Source organism: Schistocerca americana, chromosome 4 (genome assembly GCF_021461395.2).
Source record: "Schistocerca americana isolate TAMUIC-IGC-003095 chromosome 4, iqSchAmer2.1, whole genome shotgun sequence".
NCBI classification, from domain to species: domain Eukaryota; kingdom Metazoa; phylum Arthropoda; class Insecta; order Orthoptera; family Acrididae; genus Schistocerca; species Schistocerca americana.
Window position 1 is genome coordinate 465,283,276 of NC_060122.1, and position 20,079 is coordinate 465,303,354.

At 43.9% G+C, this 20,079-nt stretch overlaps 2 protein-coding genes across 7 annotated transcripts in view; one reads left to right on the plus strand and one right to left on the minus strand.

Moving 5' to 3' along the window:
• The window catches only part of LOC124612990 (E3 ubiquitin protein ligase RIN2-like), a 229,453-nt gene that overhangs the window by 160,572 nt on the left and 48,802 nt on the right, over positions 1-20,079 (minus strand). The window contains exon 1 of one of the 3 annotated variants that reach the window (XM_047141536.1): positions 10,425-10,622. The exons of the other annotated variants lie outside the window; for them this stretch is intronic. Within the exon in view, the coding sequence (XP_046997492.1) occupies positions 10,425-10,446 (22 nt within the window). The 5' untranslated portion in view covers positions 10,447-10,622. Of the gene's footprint in view, positions 1-10,424; positions 10,623-20,079 lie in introns of those variants that run through there. 3 annotated transcript variants of the gene reach the window in all.
• Positions 1-20,079, plus strand: part of LOC124612994 (neuroparsin-A) — a 153,787-nt gene that overhangs the window by 8,977 nt on the left and 124,731 nt on the right. For all 4 annotated transcript variants that reach the window (XM_047141541.1, XM_047141544.1, XM_047141542.1 and 1 more), the window contains exon 2: positions 8,295-8,517. The gene's annotated coding sequence lies outside the window, so the exon portion shown is untranslated. The remainder of the gene's footprint in view (positions 1-8,294; positions 8,518-20,079) is intronic.

Sequence of the window (20,079 nt, forward strand, 5' to 3'; positions counted from 1 at the left end):
TTGAAATGTCCTTGATGAGTTTGTTACTCCCATGACATGCAATGGCTAGTCCACATTCGAAGACACTGAGCGTTTCCGACCGACCCATTCGGATGTTACCGTTACTCTACTGACAACTGCTGCGTCTGGATCACGGGGTCCCAGGTTCGATTCCCGGCCGGGTTGGGGATTTTCTCTGCCCGGGGACTCGGTGTTTGTGTTGTCCTCATCATTTCATCATCATCATCATTATTCATGACAGTGGATAGATAGGACTGTGCAAAAAATTGGACTGTGTAAAAATTGGGACTTTGTACGAGCGCTGATGACCGCGCAGTTTGAGCGCCCCACAAACTAAACATCATCATCATCATCTACTGACAACATAATCCTCCACGCCTCCTTTTATACTGGCGGGTCCGTCTCTCCTGACATCTAGCGGTCAATTATGAATTATAGAGTGGTTCCCGGATTCTTTTGGTTGGGTAGTGTATGTAGCCAACACTATAAGACACATTTAAGCGGAATTATTCCGAGCACAGAAACGCCAGAAACGCCGTGCGTTTGCTCACTGCTGAGTGTGGGTTTTAGGTTTAAAACAATGTGAGACGACGCAGTGGCTTGTGTGCCCCCAGGCCATGCAGCAAAGAACTGTGTCGAACCCTTCGCGCAGGAAAGATCACATTCAGTGCAATATTTCACCGCTGATCCAACATTCTAGACGATTTGTACGGAAGTTAACATAAAGTAGACGAGATCGGAATTACACTACTGGCCATTAAAATTGCTACACCACGAAGATGGCCGGCCGCGGTGGTCTAGCGGTTCTAGGCGCGCAGTCCGGAACCGCGCGACTGCTACGGTCGCAGGTTCGAATCCTGCCTCGGGCATGGATGTGTGTGATGTCCTTAGGTTAATTGACACTGGACTCGCATTCGGGAGGTCGACGGTTCAATCCCGCGTCCGGCCATCCTGATTTAGGTTTTCCGTGATTTCCCTAAATCGCTCTAGGCAAATGCCGGGATGATTCCTTTCAAAGGGCACGGCCGACTTCCTTCCCCGTCCTTCCCAAATCCGATGAGACCTATGACCTCGCTGTTTGGTCTCCTTCCCCAAAACCAACCAACCAACTTAGGTTAATTAGGTTGAAGTTCTAAGTTCTAGGGGACTGATGACCACAGATGTTAAGTGCCATAGTGCTCAGAGCCGAGCCACGAAGATGACGTGCCACAGACGCGAAATTTAACCGACAGGAAGAAGATGCTGTGATACGCAAATGATTAGCTTTTCAGAGCATTCACACAAGGCTGGCGCCGGTGGCGACACCAACAACGTGCTGACGTGAGGAAAGTTTCCAACCGCATTCCCACACACAAACAGCAGTTGATCGGCGTTGCCTGGTGAAACGTAGTTGTGATGCCTGGTGTAAGGAGGAGAAATGCGTACCATCACGTTTCCGACTTTGATAAAGGTCGGATTGTAGCCTATCGCGTTTGCGGTTTATCGTATCGCGACATTGCTGCTCGCATTGGTCGAGATCCAATGACTGTTAGCAGAATATGGAATCGGTGGGTTCAGGAGGGTAATACGGAACACCGTGCTGGATCCCAACGGCCTCGTATCACTAGCAGTCGAGATGACGGGCATCTTATCCGCAAGGCTGTAACGGATCGTGCAGCCACGTCTCGATCCCTGAGTCAACAGATGGGGACATTTTCAAGACAACAACCATCTGCACGAACAGTTCGACGACGTTTGCAGCAGCATGGACTATCAGCTCGGGGGCCATGGCTGCGGTTACCCTTGACGCTGCATCACAGACAGGAGCGCCTGCGATGGTGTACTCAACGACGAACCTGGGTGCACGAATGGCAAAACGTCATTTTTTCGGATGAATCCAGGTTCTGTTTACAGCATCATGATGGTCGCATCCGTGTTTGGCGACATCTCGGTGAACGCAAATTGGAAGCGTGTATTCGTCATTGTCATACTGGCATATCACCCGGCGTGATGGTATGGGGTGCCATTGGTTACACGTCTCGGTCACCTGTTGTTCGCATTGACGGCACTTTGATCAGTGCACGTTACATTTCAGATGTGTTACGACCCGTGTGTCTACCCTTCATTCGATCTCTGCGAGACCTTACATTTCAGCAGGATAACGCACGACCGCATGTTGCAGGTCCTGTACGGGCCTTTCTGGATACAGAAAATGTTCGACTGCTGCCCTGGCCAGCACATTCTGCAGATCTCTCACCAATTGAAAACGTCCGGTCCATAGTGGCCGAGCAACTGGCTCGTCACAATACGCCAGTCACTGGTGGTCGCGTGTTGAAGCTGCATGGGCAGCTGTACCTGTACACGCCATCCAAGCTCTGTTTGACTCAATGCCCAGGCGTATCAAGGCCGTTATTACGGCCAGATATGGTTGTTCTGGGTACTGATTTCTCAGTATTTATGCGCCCAAATTGCGTGAAAATGTAACCACATGTCAGTTCTAGTATAATATATTTGTCCAATGAGTACCCGTTTATCATCTGCATTTCTTCTTGGTGTAGCAATTTTAATGACCAGAAGTGTACGTCGATGCATGGTCTAGTGGTGTGAAAGCCTCTTCTATCCACTAATACCCATACTTCTCGTTGTCTCATCCATACCACAAGATGTACCAACCGAAATGTCACGATATGATGTACTCGTTCTCATTTCTCCAGAACTGATCATTACTCTTCGGTCGAACTTTCTCATCCGCTGACATTGCGTGCTCTTACGTCGACGTGTCATATTTTTTACTTGATTTCACTTGATGGGGGTCTTCGCGGACTGAACTTTGTGTGGCAAACAACTCAGAACACTCCCGGCCATTCTTAATTCCTATCCCTAACACCCGAACCTCCAGATGTCAGTCTCTCAGATCGGTGTCAAACGATGTATGTAAGTAGAGTATCAAACGAGACACCGGTTTAGTTCGTGCTGTGTGCTGTCATCCAGTAGAACATGCGTAAACGGTAATTAAAAGTGACACCAGAACTACGGATCACAGGAAAGGCGTATCTGTGAGTGATAGTTTAGTAGATCTCGCGTGGGTGAGTTGGTAAAGCGAGTCGTCGTGCCAAAGGTTCCGCTTTCAAACCCTACTGATGACAATTTGTTCTAACTGTTTACGCGTGAAACTGTTATACAGGAGAATATTTTCCAGAGATTTAGAAGGATGTTTTGGTGATTGTAGCAGGGTTATTTTGGCAGTCTGCTTTCAATTCGTTAGTAGCAAACCTATAGAGCACATGTGTATAGACATGTGTGGTGTTCTGTCGGACATGTGCAACAGGACACCACTTTTATGAAGCAGCTAACGGATTTGTAGTGTCACCGAATAAACATAAACAATCGGAACAGGAGAATGAAGAAACAATTGCATCACACGTGCGGAAGTTTTAATAGTCCTATATAACACTTTCACTCATAACATAGTGAAAAAAATTGTCATCTTTGGGATATGAATCCAGGAACCTGGTACGACGCTCTAACGCTCTACCAACTTTCAAACGGAAGTTATACAGGGTGTTACAAAAAGGTACGTCCAAACTTTCAGGAAACATTCTTCACGCACAAATAAAGAAAAGATGTTACGCGGACATGTGTCCGGAAACGCTTAATTTACACGTTAGAGCTCATTTTAGTTTCGTCAGTATGTACTGTACTTCCTCGATTCACCGCCAGTTGGCCCAATTGAAGGAAGGTAATGTTGACTTCGGTGCTTGCGTTGACATGCGACTCATTGCTCTACAGTACCAGCATCAAGCACATCAGTACGTAGCATCAACAGGTTAGTATTCATCACGAACGTGGTTTTGCAGTCAGTGCAATGTTTACAAATGCGGAGTTGGCAGATGCCCATTTGATGTATGGATTAGCACGGGGCAATAGCCGTGGCGCGGTATGTTTGTATCGAGACAGATTTCCAGAACGAATGTGTCCCGACAGGAAGACGTTCGAAGCAATCGATCGGCGTCTTAGGGAGCACGGAACATTCCAGCCTATGACTCGCGACTGGGGAAGACCTAGAACGACGAGGACACCTGCAATGGACGAGACAATTCTTCGTGCGGTTGACGATAACCCTAATTTCAGCGTCAGAGAAGTTGCTGCTGTACAAGGTAACGTTGACCTCGTCACTGTATGGAGAGTGCTACGGGAGAACCAGTTGTTTCCGTACCATGTACAGCGTGTGCAGGCACTATCAGCAGCTGATTGGCGTCCACGGGTACACTTCTGCGAATGGTTCATCCAACAATGTATCAGTCCTAATTTCAGTGCAAATGTTCTCTTTACGGATGAGGCTTCATTCCAACGTGATCAAATTGTAAATTTTCACAATCAACATGTGTGGGCTGACGAGAATCCGCACGCAATTGTGTAATCACGTCATCAACACAGATTTTCTGTGAACGTTTGGACAGGGATTGTTGGTGATGTCTTGACTGAGCGCCATGTTCTTCCACCTACGCTCAATGGAGCACATTATCATGATTTCATACGGGATACTCTATCTGTGCTGCTAGAACATGCGCCTTTACAAGTACGACACAAGATGTGGTTCATGCACGATGGAGCTCCTACACATTTCAGTCGAAGTGTTCGTACGATTCTCAACAACAGATTCGGTGACCGATGGATTGGTAGAGGTGGACCAATTCCATGGCCTCCACGCTCTCCTGACCTCAACCCTCTTGACTTTCATTTAAGGGGGCATTTGAAAGCTCTTGTCTACGCAACCACGGTACCAAATGTACAGACTCTTCGTGCTCGTATTGTGGACGGCTGTGATACAATACGCCATTCTCCAGGGCTGCATCAGCGCATCAGGGATTCCATGCGACGGAGGGTGGATGCATGTATCCTCGCTAACGGGGGACATTTTGAACATTTCCTGTAACAAAGTGATTGAAGTCACGCTGGTACGTTCTGTTGCTGTGTGTTTCCATTCCATGATGAATGTGGTTTGAAGAGAAGTAATAAAATGAGCTCTAACATGGAAAGTAAGCGTTTCTGGACACATGTCCACATAACATATTTTCTTTCTTTGTGTGTGAGGAATGTTTCCTGAAAGTTTGGCAGTACCTTTTTGTAACACCCTGTATATCTTATTTACTCATACTTATGATTTTCCTGTGATCCGTTGATGTGGTGTTTATTTTAATTAACTTTTACACCCGTTCTGCTTGACGACAGCATATAGTACGAAGTTTTGGTTGATACTCTGCCTACTTACAACGTTTGGTACCGATCTGAGTGTCTGACATCTGGAGGTTTGGGTGTAATCAGTACTGGTCACGTTAACTAATCCTGTCGCCTCTTGGTGGAATAACTTCATAACTATCAATGAAAAGCTCGAAAATAGGATGTTTTGCAGTATTAATTCACTTCTATAACTGGTTATCGGCTTACAGGGTTATCAGCAGAGTTTAACTATCGTCGTCAAACAGGATAAAATAGTGGTGAACAACGTTGCGAAAGATATTACACATGGAGTGCAAATCACTGACATACGTTCCTAGACTGGCAAAGGCGGATCTGTTACTAACGCCTGACGTTTGGTGAGGTACGATGGCGGCATCATGAAGTTCGTGTATGCTACTACCATTTTTTGAAACGAAATGATGTTGTAAGCTTTACGAGATGGTCTAAAAAAATTCTGCAGTTGAGCACTTATTTACGCACTAGTTGATTTTAAGACGTACATTGTAGAATGGTGTTGTGAGAAGAACACCAAGTAACATTTACACACGATTAAAGCATACTTCAGTTATCGGAATAACACTAAAATGAATAAAGACTCTTGTTGTCAACGACAAATAGCACGTTCTACTTATAAGAGCACTTTCACCACGATCATACTACCCGAAGTTGATTAAAAGTAGTCAAAAACACAAAAGTAAGCTACATCTGTTAATACCAGAGTTATTGCAACCCTTAAAATAAACATAAACTATTTAAATTCTGCCTGTATTTCAGGTAAGACAAACTGTAATGTAATTATTTAGGCTTACGTATAGTACAAAAGCAAAAATACGTGATATATTTCTTACGTTTGCATTGAGACATGTTCCTTTCCTTGTATTTTCTGTATGCTGTACGAAAAATTGCAATCAAAAACGTCGCTTGTATTGACCATTATGTCAAAACTCTAAAGGTAACGTAGTTATATTAGTTTATCGCCATTTTTTACAACTGTTTTATCAGAAAATAAACAGCTGTTAACATGTCCTTTCGCAAGCCGCCATATTGCGACTGACACCAGTGATACTGTATACGTTATTGCCGATCTAATAATGTATGTCTGTGGTGCAAATACAGAGTAATTGTTATCTTTGACAGACACAGAGTGAAATACATCTTTGACAGTATAATGGTAACGTAATTGAAAAAGTTTTTTGTTTTTAAATTCAGTTAACGATCAGAATAAAATAAGATACTGGGTCTGATGATGACTTATAAGATTTTAAATTGTCAAATCACAAACATAAAATTTTATTTTATTGTGATTATTACTTTAATTCAAGTGGTTATATTAGTTAGGTTGTTTTTGCGAGTTCACTGTTTTTTCGATGTTTAGTGTTAGTTTTTTCTGGTTTGATCGTATTTTATTTATTTACTGTTTAACATTATGAATTGCGATACCATTACGCTGTCAAAGATGACATTTGCTTTGTGTTTGCATCTCTCCATGTATAATATCCTTTGTAATATTGTTCATAAGTATGGTATCCTCTCTGTCGACGACAATCAGTTAAATTTGACGATGGCGTTGTAAGCCAAAATCGGATTGACGAATTGAATTAATGCTGTAGAATATCCGCAATTTTGTGCTTTTCATTTACAGCACTAGTTATTTAATAGTGGTAAGGCAGTCAGTTTACAGTGACCATGATGAGCGCTAGATGACCACTTAATGTCTGACTTTCGTAACAAGATACTGGTTCTGATGATGACTCATGAGATTTGAAACTGTCAAAATTTCACCAAATACGATCACATAAATTGTGAATAAAAAAATATTTCCCTAAATAGATGTTTCATAATGAATAAATCCGCTCCAGTTAGTCTTGACAAATCCTTTATTTGAAGAAAATCGTACACTCGATCTCGGTTTCAGGATGTAAATTCTACCTTCAGGTGCTACAAGAAACAAGGAAAACTAAGAGGCATTGTTCATAAAAATAATTAACGTTAAAAGGACCCATAGGAATGTGAACTTCAGGTTAGATCTTGATTGCGTACTAGGAAGTCGAACAAGTCATGTAAAAGATCCAGCAAATTTATCACGTAGCATGTGGGATCTCGTGCGGGTGTGGCATGAAAAGGTATTCTCGGCAACAATTACTGCATCTCGTAAACGGGGCCTAACCGAAAAAAAATCATGAATGCAACAGCAAATAAACACACATTGCCAGCCTAATGTGCTGGACCAACTGCGAACGACTATATATGTGGCATGGGCTTAAGAAATACAAATGAAGACATAAAAGCCGTAGAACGGCTGGGCACTTAAATGCTAAGCTTTTGAGGTCCATAAATTGGCATTTTACTGCATTTATGCCTTGATTTCACATTCTTAAGCCCATGCCACATGTCTAGTCTTTCACAGTTGGTTCGTAGGTTACATTAGGCTGGCAACGAGTGTTTATTTGCTGTTACATTCATAGTTTTTTTCGGATATGCACCGTTTACCAAGTGTGGTACTTTGGTGCCATACCAGCAGGGGATCTCGCATGCTATTTGACACTTTTCTGGATCTTTTACATGATTGGTACGAGTTTCTCGTACGCACCCAAGGATAACTTGATGTTCACATTCGTATGGGCCCTTTTAACGTTAATTAATGTTACGAAGGATCCCTCTTGTTTTTCTTTGATTTTCATAGCGACTGAAGGGGGGATTTACATCCTGAAAGCCGAGTATTTTGTTAGATTTTACGCAAATAAAACATCTGTCGAGTACAACTGGAGGGAATTTATTAATCATGGATATGTTTATCAACAGTTGTGGATGTCCCACGAAATGTATTATTATGTCAAAATAGATCGCTCGCTCCAGTGTGAAAATGGAAAATTTCGGTTTGGCTTAAGTTATTGTATTGTTGTTTGTGAAAAGTTGTAGCACATGAGCAGATGATGTTCATCCCTTCACCTCACCAGAATTCCTCGAAGGTCGGCAGCACCCTTCCGACCCAGCCGCCCACACGACAGCGTCTCTTCCAGACGCTGGTCGCGGAAGCTGAAGCGACGTGTTGATGGATAATTTTTTTGCATCAGGTCGCGTGATGAGCGTCCGCCAGTAATTACGAGGAGCGTTGTTTACCGCGGCTCCGTCATGGGCGCGCACGGGCTCAGCGCCTGACGGGCACCGCTCGGGGGTTGACAGCAGCCGGCCGTGACGCAACGCCGCCGCCGGCCGCGTATATATTGGCGCCGGGACGCGACACCGCCGCCGCAGACCTCCGCCGCCAGCCGTTACCACCACATCGGCCACCAACAGGTGAGTGGCTGGCCTCCAGTAGCCTGAGCGCGGCGCCGTCACTAGCGTCCTGCCGCCCTCCGGCATCGAGCTCGCACAATAAAGTCACAGTACTCCCCACGGAACGCGTAACGCGTCCAACCGAAAGCTTCACATATTGGCGTACTTGCTAAGACAAGGCCCGTAGCTAGCCACTGGACGGCTTTCGGAAGGCCCACACAGTTGGCGTAGCCTATGCACTGCTGCTTACATTCTAGACATTGCTGCTCATTCTTCGGCACCACAGATTGCCACACAAAGTTGTTATTGTACTGGGACGGACTTAAAAACTCTCCACAGCGACATGGCTAGCCTACGTCAGGTGCACATGACTCCTCCAGTCTTCTTATTGGACATGAAACGAAAGCTCTGAGGTTAACGATTTGAATATGACGTGGTACCCAAGGCTGTCGTTGTCAGCTGGTTCAGTCCCCAAGCGGAGCACTTACACGCAGAAGAGTTGAAGAAGCTGGTTCACTATTACGAAAAGTGCATAAAATGAGTAAAGATAAGAAAATCCTCGTGGAATTTCCGACCTTAACCACTAGTCCCTTTATTATGCAATGAAGGCTTTCACGTAGTTGCTAATGAGTCTTCCCGCCTGCATGGCCATTTCCGAAGAAAATTTTTGGTTCCTGACGTTTCATCCAGAGCTGTGCTGGCCAGCTTCAGAGGTGCTCCTAGCGCCGCTGAGTCTTGCCGACTATTCAGTCAAACAGCTCTTCAATTGGCATCACGAGGCTGAGTGCACCCCCTACCAATCCTCCCACTAAGGAAAAACCCTTGGCAGTGCCAAGAATCGAACCCGTGTCTTACGCCTATACCGTATAGCCTACTGATTCTGCTTTGGACAGCTGTACTGACAGATTTTATCAGGATCAAGCAGGAAAGTTACTACGTTGAAAAACACGATAGCAAAGATCACTTGTTCAGAATTACAACCTTCATCCAGTCCAATAATGAGCTCAAAGTGCTTACTTCTCAGTTAGTTGTATCCGAGAACCTTGATTGCAAAATATGTAATTTAGTGAAAGTACAGGATGAAACATTCCCTTAGAAAAATTTATTAATGACAGTGCTGGAAAACCTCTACGTAATTTGATTTTCAAACAGCTGAGCAAAACTGATGGTACTCAGACATTGTTCTCTTTGCTTATTCTGATCAACACTAAACTGACACTATATATATATATATATATATATATATATATATATATATATATATATATATGTATAGCGCAACGAAATGTGACTTTCAATAATCCCTACAAAATAATGGCCCTGACTAACAATAACCTATACCTTTCATGAATCACTTACCTCACAAAAATCTTTGTTACTCGAACTACTGCAATTCAGCGAGCGCCAATACTGCCAGCTAAATGAAAGATTCGAACTACTGAAGGCACTAACTACTGATAGGCATAGTTAGCAAATGAAAGAGTTTGATGCAGAAAAAACAATGTATTTACCTCAATAGCGTTCAAAAGTCATAATATACGAGTATATATCAGTTCATGACATCCAGTCTCACAAATTTCCTTTTTCTGACGCACACACATCCAGATCGTCCGCTCTCAAAACTGTGCCATCTCTCTCCCCACATCCACCACTGTTGGCGGCTCAGATCCAACTGCTCAACGCTACGCGCTGTTCACATCCAACTGTCCAACACTACACTAGCGAATATTCCAACAATGCCAACCAGCCACAGACTGCGCACAGCACAGTCAGTGATTTTCATACAGAGCGCTACGTGGCGTTACCAACATAAAAACCTAAACAGCCTACTTACAAGGAAAATTATGAACTCTAAAGGTAACGTACGACACACACACACACACACACACACACACACACACACACACAAAGCTTTCGTCGTTGTTTACCGTATAGCTTGGTACTTTTCATTGGCCAGCCGTGCGGAAAGATTTTGGCAGCATCAAGTAGGAAAGTTAACTTCACTACGTCGAAAAATACGATAGTAATGGTTCGGAGCACCTAACCCCGCACGAACTTCTATCTATAAAAAACTACCACAGCTCGGACTCGCACGCTACTATCGCGGGTTGCTAACTGGAGCCCGACTTTGCTCCGTCACCCGGCTGACTAAACACACCCAGGGAGATAACCAGCTGCTCGCGTTCTTTTTGTGAGATCGTCTGGCTATGTCCGTCTGCTACATTTAACAAACAAATAGCGATAAGTAAATCTTGTTTACATAATATTCACGACCTTGATGCCCGTCCCGCTAATCTCAATAAAATTACAAGAACAGCAATGTGGGACACAGTAATGGGGCGAGCACTGCTCTTACGATGTAATTTTCACGTCAACTGCATGTCACAACAGGATTGCAGTATAAGTTCATATAGCTACATGATTTTTGGCGATCTGAAGAAAAATCTGGAGAATGTCTAGAGTACGGGATTGACAAACGGTGCGGTACACATACGCCAAATCTCTGGTTTTCTGTCTTTCATTCATTCAGATGTAGCAGTCAGGGCGAACAGGCTTAGATGGTGGGGTCATGTTACACGCATGGGAGAAGCAAGGTTACCCAAGAGACTCATGGGTTCAGCATTAGAGGGTAGGAGGAGTCGGGGTAGACCAAGGAGAAGGTACCTGGATTCGGTTAAGAATGATTTTGAAGTAATAGGTATAACATCAGAAGAGGCACCAATGTTAGCACTGAATAGGGGATCATGGAGGAATTTTATAAGGGGGCTATGCTCCAGACTGAACGCTGAAAGGCATAATCAGTCTTAAATGATGATGATGATGATGATGATTCGTTCATATAATTTCTTAAATCAGTGTCAGCTGTTTAATTTCCACACGATGCAATAATTACTATTCACATGACATTCGCATCTTTAAATCATCAGTTTCTACAGACACTGTTTTCCATAATAAAAATTATTTGTATATAGTAACGTAGTCTGTCCCTAATTAAGGATTATCATGCACAATAAAAGAGTAGCTCCAAGGCTTAAGGCTGCCGGTTGGAATCCGGATAGTGCAAGTAAAGGTCAACACCAGTATTTGGATAGTAATGGAAGGACAGGGCTATTCCTGGAAGTAGACAGCACACTAAAGTCCTGGATTCGATCTCCGGTCATATCGCAATGTCTCGTGGAGTGAGTGCATGAGGACTACTGATGATCATCAATCCGTCGAATAGAGGCATTAAAATTGGCTAACACCTAAGATGCTGTTCAAGAGAAAAAAATCTGTTTCCAGAATGAATTATTCACTCTTCAATGCACTGTGCGCTGATATGAAACTTCCTGGCAGATCAAAACTGTGTGCCGGAATGATACTCGAAGACGGAACTTTGCCTTTCGCGGGCAAGTGCTCTACTGTCTGAGCTACCCAAACACGACTCAGGACCCGTCCTCACGGCTTTACTTCCTTCAGTACTTCTCCTACCTTCCAAACGTCGCAAAAGCTCTTCTGCTAAACTTACCAGACTAGCACTCCTGGAAGAAAGCATATCGCGGAGACATCACTTAGCCACAGTCTGAGAGATATTTCCAGAATGAATTATTCACTCTGCAGCGTAGTGTGCACTGCTACGTAACATCCTGGCAGATTACAACTGTGTGCCGGATCGAGACTCGAACTCGGGACATTCGCCTTTCGTGGGCAAGTGCTCTGCCAACTAAGATACCCAAGCACGACTCATGAGCCGACCTCGCAGTTTTACCTCCACCAGAAGAGCACTTTCCCGCGAAAGACAAAGATCTCGACTTCGAGTCTCGCTGAGACCAGCAGTTTCGATCTGACAAGAATTTTATTGATCTATTTGCTTGTATATATATGCTTACTCTTTCTTCGTTTAACATTCAGTATCAACAGAATATTATCCAAGACTGTGCAAGCACTCATCAATGTCATCCAAAACATACAGTTACACACACGACTCTTCAAAGTAGGCTGGATGATGGAAATGGCAAAACTAATCTATTAATACACTCTCAAGAAAACAATGAGGAATGTTCCACGCTGCATTCATTCTCAGTAATCAACACAAAAAAAAAATCGTGTGGAATGATTGGCTGGAGTCCATCAAGAGTGATTTTTGGCCGGTTGGTGCAAGTCTTTCAACTGGACTCTACTTCGGCGACTTTTGTGCCCCTAACCTATTTCAGTTACCCAACCGGGGAAAGAGGATGTATCGTTTAACATAGAATCTGAACCACGTGTCTTTCCTGACATACCTGTAGGCTAGGGTAAAGGCAGACGAACACATTGAGTTACGAGTGGGACTCGATCCAACGACCTTTCTATTTCCGGCCATGCACTTTGCCTCTCCAAGCACGACAGTAATCAGCGCAACAATTTAGTCAGTGCCCTTCATCTCTTCTACTGATAACACGTCAGGCGATTGGAATGTCGTCAGAACTGGTACTGGCTGACAGCAGTTAACAGACGCACGATAGCGGATACGCTGTCTGATGAAAGATATACTGACGGCCCGCTGTAATGCGGAATTAACCACCCGATGTGACGAGAGGCCAGTATAATAGCAAGCGGGGAGTATTGCGTTGTCAGTAGAGGAGTAGAAGCAGCAAGCTCTGGCTCTGAACACTATGGAACTTAACTTCTGTGGTCATCAGTCCCCTAGAACTTAGAACTACTTAAACCCAACTAACCTAAGGTCATCACACACATCCATGCCCGAGGCGGGATTCGTCGGTTCCAGACTGTAGCGCCTAGAACCGCTCGGCCACAGAAGCAGCAGAATGGGTCGGTCAGGTAGACTCAGTGACTTCGAGTGTGGTCTTTGGATGTCACCTGAGTAACAAATCCATTTCAGCTCTTCTTAACCTGCCCAAGACGTTTGTTGGTGACCTGTCTGTGAAATGGAAACGCGAAGGAACAACCATAGCTAAACCAAGACCATGCAGACCTCATGTATTCACGGAAAGGAACCGTCTAGCATTGAGGAGGGTGGCTGTAAAAAGCCGCATGTAATCAGTGGAAGTAATCACTCGTGAGTTTCAAATATCCACCAGCAGTCTTGTTAACACAATGACTGTGCATAGGGAGCTAAAAGGAATGTAATACATTGGTCGATCATCTTCACATAAGCTATACATTCATGTATTCATTGCCAAGCGATGCTTGAGGAGTAAGGAGAAACGTCACTGGACAGTGGAACACTGGAAAATGATTTAGAGTAATCTCTATGTGCATAAATGATTTGGAGGACAGGGTGGGGAGCAGCCTGCGGTTGCTTGCTGATGACGCCGTGGAGTCCGGTAAGATGTCGAAGTTGAGTGACTGTAGGAAGATACAAGACGACTTAGACAAGATCTCCAGTTGATCTGATGATTGGCAGCTATCATGTTCGGGTACTGTGTTACTAGTATCCATCTTGACACAGTCAAGTCGTTTAAATATCTGGGCGTAACGTTGGAAAGCAATATGAGGTGGAACGAGCATGTAACAACTGTGGCCGGGAAGGCGACTGGTCGACTTCGGGTTACTGGGAGAATTTTGGGATAGAGTGTAAAGGGGACTGCATTTAGGACGCTGGTGCGACCTATTCTTGAGCACTGCTCGAGTGTTCGAAATCCGTACGAGGTCGGATTGAAAGAATACATTGAAGAAAGTTAGAGGAGAGCTGCTAGATTTGTTACCGGTAGGTTCGATCAAAACTTATGTGTTACGGAGATGCTTCGGGAACCCAAATGGACATCCCTGAAGGGAAGGCGGCGTTCTTTTCGCGGCACATTATTGAGAAAATTTAGTCAACCGGCATTTGAAGCTGACTGCCAAGTGATTCTGTTCCCGCCAACATACATCCCGCGTAAGTACCAAGTAGATAAGATACAAGAAATTAGGGCTCATGCGGAGGCGTACAGACAGTCATTTTTTCCTCGCTCTATTTGCGAGTGGAACAGGAGGGAAAATGACAAGTAATGGTACAGTGTACCCTCCACCACGCACCATACCGTGGCTTGCGGAGTATCTACGTAGACGTAAATGTAGATGTAGATGAGTGAATCACATTGTATCGCATGGTAATCCTATGGAAGGGTTTGGGTTTGGCGAATGCCTGTAGAACGGTACACCTCATGTATAGTGCCAACAATGGAGTACTGAGGAGGTGGTGCTACGAGAAGTGCGTGTTTTTCGTGGTTAGGCTGTGGTTCCCTTAATCATCCTTACGGAAACGCTAAATGTAGAAGGGTACGAACTCGGAGACGTTGATTGTATCAGCACGATAATCCACCCTGTCATAAAGCAGCATCTGTGAGGCCGGGCGGTGTGGCCGTGCGGTTCTAGGCGCTTCAGTCTGGAACCGCGTGACCGCTACGGTCGCAGGTTCGAATCCTGCCCCGGGCATGGATGTGTGTGATGTCCTTAGGTTAGTTAGGTTTAAATGGTTCTAAGTTCTAGGGGACTGATGACCACAGATGTTAAGTCCCATAGTGCTCAGAGCCGGTTTTGAAGCATCTGTGAGGCAATGATTTGTGGATAGTAACATTCCCGTAAAGGAAAATGGCTCTAAGCTCTATGGGACTTAACATCTGAGGTCATCACTCCCCTAGAAATTAGAACTACTTAAATCTAAGTAACCTAAGGACATCAACACATCCATGCCCGAGGCAGGATTCGAACCTGCGACCGTAGCAGCAGCGCACCCGTAAAGGAATCGTCTGCCCAAAGTACAGACTTCAGCCCAGTGGTACATCATTGGGATCAGTTAGAACTTCGTTCCAGACAACAGCTTCCATCATCATTACCTTCTTTGGTTCCGGCTCTTTAAGAAGAATGGGCTGCCATTCCTCCGCAGACATTCAGAAACCTCACTGAAAGCGGTTCTCAGTAGAGTTCAAGCCGCCATGGAGACAAAGGGTGGACACACTCTGCATTAATGTCCACTAATTGATGTTCGGAAACTTTTGGTCAGATAGTGTATTTTCTTCGGGTTATGTCCTGGGTACCTAATGCATAGGACATTGTAGTTATATGATCAAGTATATACTGTGCTTTCTACGTACTGCCCCTCAAGCGATGGAGCTGAATACCTCGAATCGGTTAATATCGCCGCTGTCAAGCGAAGTGCTGAGGGCAACAAAGCGTTAATGATAAGCGTCTCCGTTAACCATTGAGCATTGTAGCAACGGATAGGCGTGTCACAGTGCAGAAAATCACTTGCTAATTCAATCCTAAACAAGAACGACCATTGAACAACCATATCGTCAATAATCATCTAACTGATGTTGGATACCAGTCCCACCTCATCACATGTGGTCCCCCAGCTCAAAGCTCATATCACAGGACTCATAGTTCGTGATCAAAAACACTGCTACTGAACGATTCCGTAATGTAATAACGCGTCCTTAACTGATGAGTCACGAAAAATGCGGTTCACGCCGATGGCAGACAACTATTACGTCAAAACGACATGAGGGGCTGTATCCACTTGCCAACACGTCGCCGTTCAGGCAAATGTAGGTATTGTTTCCGTGGGATTAAATAATCCCTTTGATACGTCTCTCACTGGCAGTGGGTGCGTGAAGACACTGTACGACCCTTTGGCTTGTTGATCAGAGAGGCCCTGTTGTTCTCAAATTGTGTAAAATGTTTTGAGGAAGACGCCACAGACGAGAGAGTGTTTGAGGTCAGCCAAATCTTCCGACTTCTGATCTATTGAAACCTTGTGGGACAGTAATTCACACTTTAGAACCAGCTCCAAGCGATCCCTGTGAATTCTGGGCAGAGGCTGAGCTACCATTAACCAGGCTGCCATCCAAACGGTTTCGGTGGCTTGTACAGACCTTACCGCATCACTGCTGTTATCATGGCCAAAGGGCTTCTACAAGCTGCAGCACATGTGATTCTTATTGCGTTGCTCCTAAATGTATTTAAGTGTAGGTTCTTATCCAGAGGAAGCTAGAGCAACTAAACGAACGTTTGTGAGAGGCACAGTTCCACTCCTTGTAAGCAAATTTGTATTGTGGACACACTCTGCATTAATGTCCACTAATTGATGTTCGGAAACTTTTGGTCAGATAGTGTATTTTCTTCGGGTTATGTCCTGGGTACCTAATGCATAGGACATTGTAGTTATATGATCAAGTATATACTGTGCTTTCTACGTACTGCCCCTCAAGCGATGGAGCTGAATACCTCGAATCGGTTAATATCGCCGCTGTCAAGCGAAGTGCTGAGGGCAACAAAGCGTTAATGATAAGCGTCTCCGTTAACCATTGAGCATTGTAGCAACGGATAGGCGTGTCACAGTGCAGAAAATCACTTGCTAATTCAATCCTAAACAAGAACGACCATTGAACAACCATATCGTCAATAATCATCTAACTGATGTTGGATACCAGTCCCACCTCATCACATGTGGTCCCCCAGCTCAAAGCTCATATCACAGGACTCATAGTTCGTGATCAAAAACACTGCTACTGAACGATTCCGTAATGTAATAACGCGTCCTTAACTGATGAGTCACGAAAAATGCGGTTCACGCCGATGGCAGACAACTATTACGTCAAAACGACATGAGGGGCTGTATCCACTTGCCAACACGTCGCCGTTCAGGCAAATGTAGGTATTGTTTCCGTGGGATTAAATAATCCCTTTGATACGTCTCTCACTGGCAGTGGGTGCGTGAAGACACTGTACGACCCTTTGGCTTGTTGATCAGAGAGGCCCTGTTGTTCTCAAATTGTGTAAAATGTTTTGAGGAAGACGCCACAGACGAGAGAGTGTTTGAGGTCAGCCAAATCTTCCGACTTCTGATCTATTGAAACCTTGTGGGACAGTAATTCACACTTTAGAACCAGCTCCAAGCGATCCCTGTGAATTCTGGGCAGAGGCTGAGCTACCATTAACCAGGCTGCCATCCAAACGGTTTCGGTGGCTTGTACAGACCTTACCGCATCACTGCTGTTATCATGGCCAAAGGGCTTCTACAAGCTGCAGCACATGTGATTCTTATTGCGTTGCTCCTAAATGTATTTAAGTGTAGGTTCTTATCCAGAGGAAGCTAGAGCAACTAAACGAACGTTTGTGAGAGGCACAGTTCCACTCCTTGTAAGCAAATTTGTATTTTTTCACAAGACAATCTCTGATACCAACAGTATGACGCCTATATCGAGTTAGTACTTGCTTGTTTCCATAAAGTCAGTAAGTTATCCACTCTGTCTTCTTTACTGAAGATACAGCTACTGACTCAAGATATGGATACCCTCTACAAGCAAGAGATGGCCATGGTCTCTTTTTCTAGGGTTCAGTAGCCCACTGGAAACGATGTTACTGTTATCTTGCAGAACAAGAGAGATGTGTTTGTAATAAAAAGGGTATAAGGCCAGGATGCAGTCCTTCTCCTCAACTATTTTTTTCCCTGACAGAATGGAAAGGAATGTTGAGAAGTAGGATTAAAATTCAGTTTGAGAGGATGTCAGTGATAAGATTCCCTGATATTGCTATCGTCTATGAAAGTGAGGAATATTTACTGAACCTGTTGAGAAGGATGAATGGTCTATGGAGCGGAGAATCTGTACTGACAAGGAGAAGGCCGCAGTTCCAGCCATCTGATTTGGTTAATATTTGGTAAGCAGCTTCTGTAAAATCTAAAATGAATGACGAAAATATTTTGGGTCAACACCTTCCCCCTCCCCCGATCTTGAGAAAACCACCCCTAAAGTTCATGACGCACATTAGATTAAAAATTGACACGATCGATACATAACCGAAAACTGCGCATTTTTCGTCGTTGTATGTGAGGCCCACAAACGCGTATTTTCGTAGAAATTAAAGAAAGAAACTGATACAACTGCTGCTTATGTACCCATAAGGTAAACGTTGTTCAAGGGAAGTACCGCTGGTGTAGCGACCAAGGCAACTGGCTGTGGAGTAGAGGACCTATGTTCGATTCCGAGATGCATTCTGAAGATTCTTTATTTGTATTCTGAATTGGTAGGAATAGGAAGTTTAATAATAACAAGGTATGCAAATAAATTTTTCAAACGACGAGGATTAGGACAGAATTAAAATTTTGATCCTGGTTGCTTTACGATTGCTCTTTTATTAACTCTGTTGTATGCCCTCACTTTCTTTCGAAAATCAACCTGGACGTTACTTGTCATATGAACATTCGAGGTAAATATACTCGCGGCACCAAAAACATCTAATAAATGCAATCTTCGCGCGCAAATACACCGTTTCTTCCGAAGATTTGGCGGAAAATAGACTTGATTTATGTTTAAAAATATTTCTCTTCTGGAATTAATTTTGATGCTTTCCATGCGTATGATAACACCACCTGAAAAATCGGCGCTGAAAGCTGATCACGAATTGTGCTATGAAAATTTGTTGCATCGATGCCGTTGTGCAATTCCCGCTGGGTTTCCAAAAGCACATGCAGTTTTGAAACCTCTCAATAAGGCTGTGTACCGCGCCTCGCTGTCTGTAGTCGCTCAGAATTGTTTTCATACAAAGAGGCTTAAAATTTTAACTCTTTACTAATCGAAATCGATTGAGAAATTTATTTACCTACCATGTTACTATTTCTTATTTATTACGTTATTAAACCTCTTATTCCTACCAACTCCGATAGTGAAAAAACTGCAAAACGCATCTGAGAAGCAAACACAGTTCCTTTGCTCCCAAGCCAGATACCTTTGTCACTATACTAGTGGTGCTTTTCTTAAATAGCGTTCACCTTATGGCGACGCAGGTATCAGTCGTAACAGTTCTTTCCTCGGTTTCTAGGAAAATACCCGTTTGCGTTCCTTACATATGATAATGAAAACTGCTCAACTATCAGTTATCTATCAATCCTATCAATTTTGAGTCTACTACCCGTCATGAAATTTAGATGTGGTTTATTCAAAACAGAAGGGCGTTGACCCACAATACCTCAGCTTTTCATTTCAGAGTGTTCGTAAGCGACCTGCCAAATATGACGCGAATGGGTTGTCCCGGTATGAAGCCTTCCCCTTGTGAGAATAAATGAAAGAAAGATGGAAGTAATCAGGAGAAGCAGAAATGAAATGAACAATAAACTTGAAATCAAAATTGGGGACACCGTAACAGACGAAGTGTAGCGGTTCTGCTACGCTGTAATGAAAGTAATGCATGCCGAACGAAGCAAGGAGGATATAGGAAGCATTAAGCATTCCTCGCTAAAAGAAGTCAACCAGTATCAAACGTAGACCTCGATTTGAGGAACAAATTTCTGAGAATTTGCGTCTAGAGTGTAACATTGCGTGTAAGTGGACAATGGGATGTGGGAAATAGCAGAAAAAGAGAAGTGGTTGAATTGTGATAAAAGAGGAAGATTAAGTGAACTGATAAAATAAAATATGAGAAAGTTCTCTGCGAAGTCGGCGAGGAAAGGAATATGTGAAAACACTATTTAGCAGAAGGCAAAGGATGATAGGAAATGTGTTTAGACACCAGGAAATAACTTACATAATGCTAGACGGAGTCGTAGACGGCAAAAACTGTAGGAGAAGACAAATAATGGAATATACCTAACAAATAAAGGAAGAAATTCTGTGTAATTTCCAC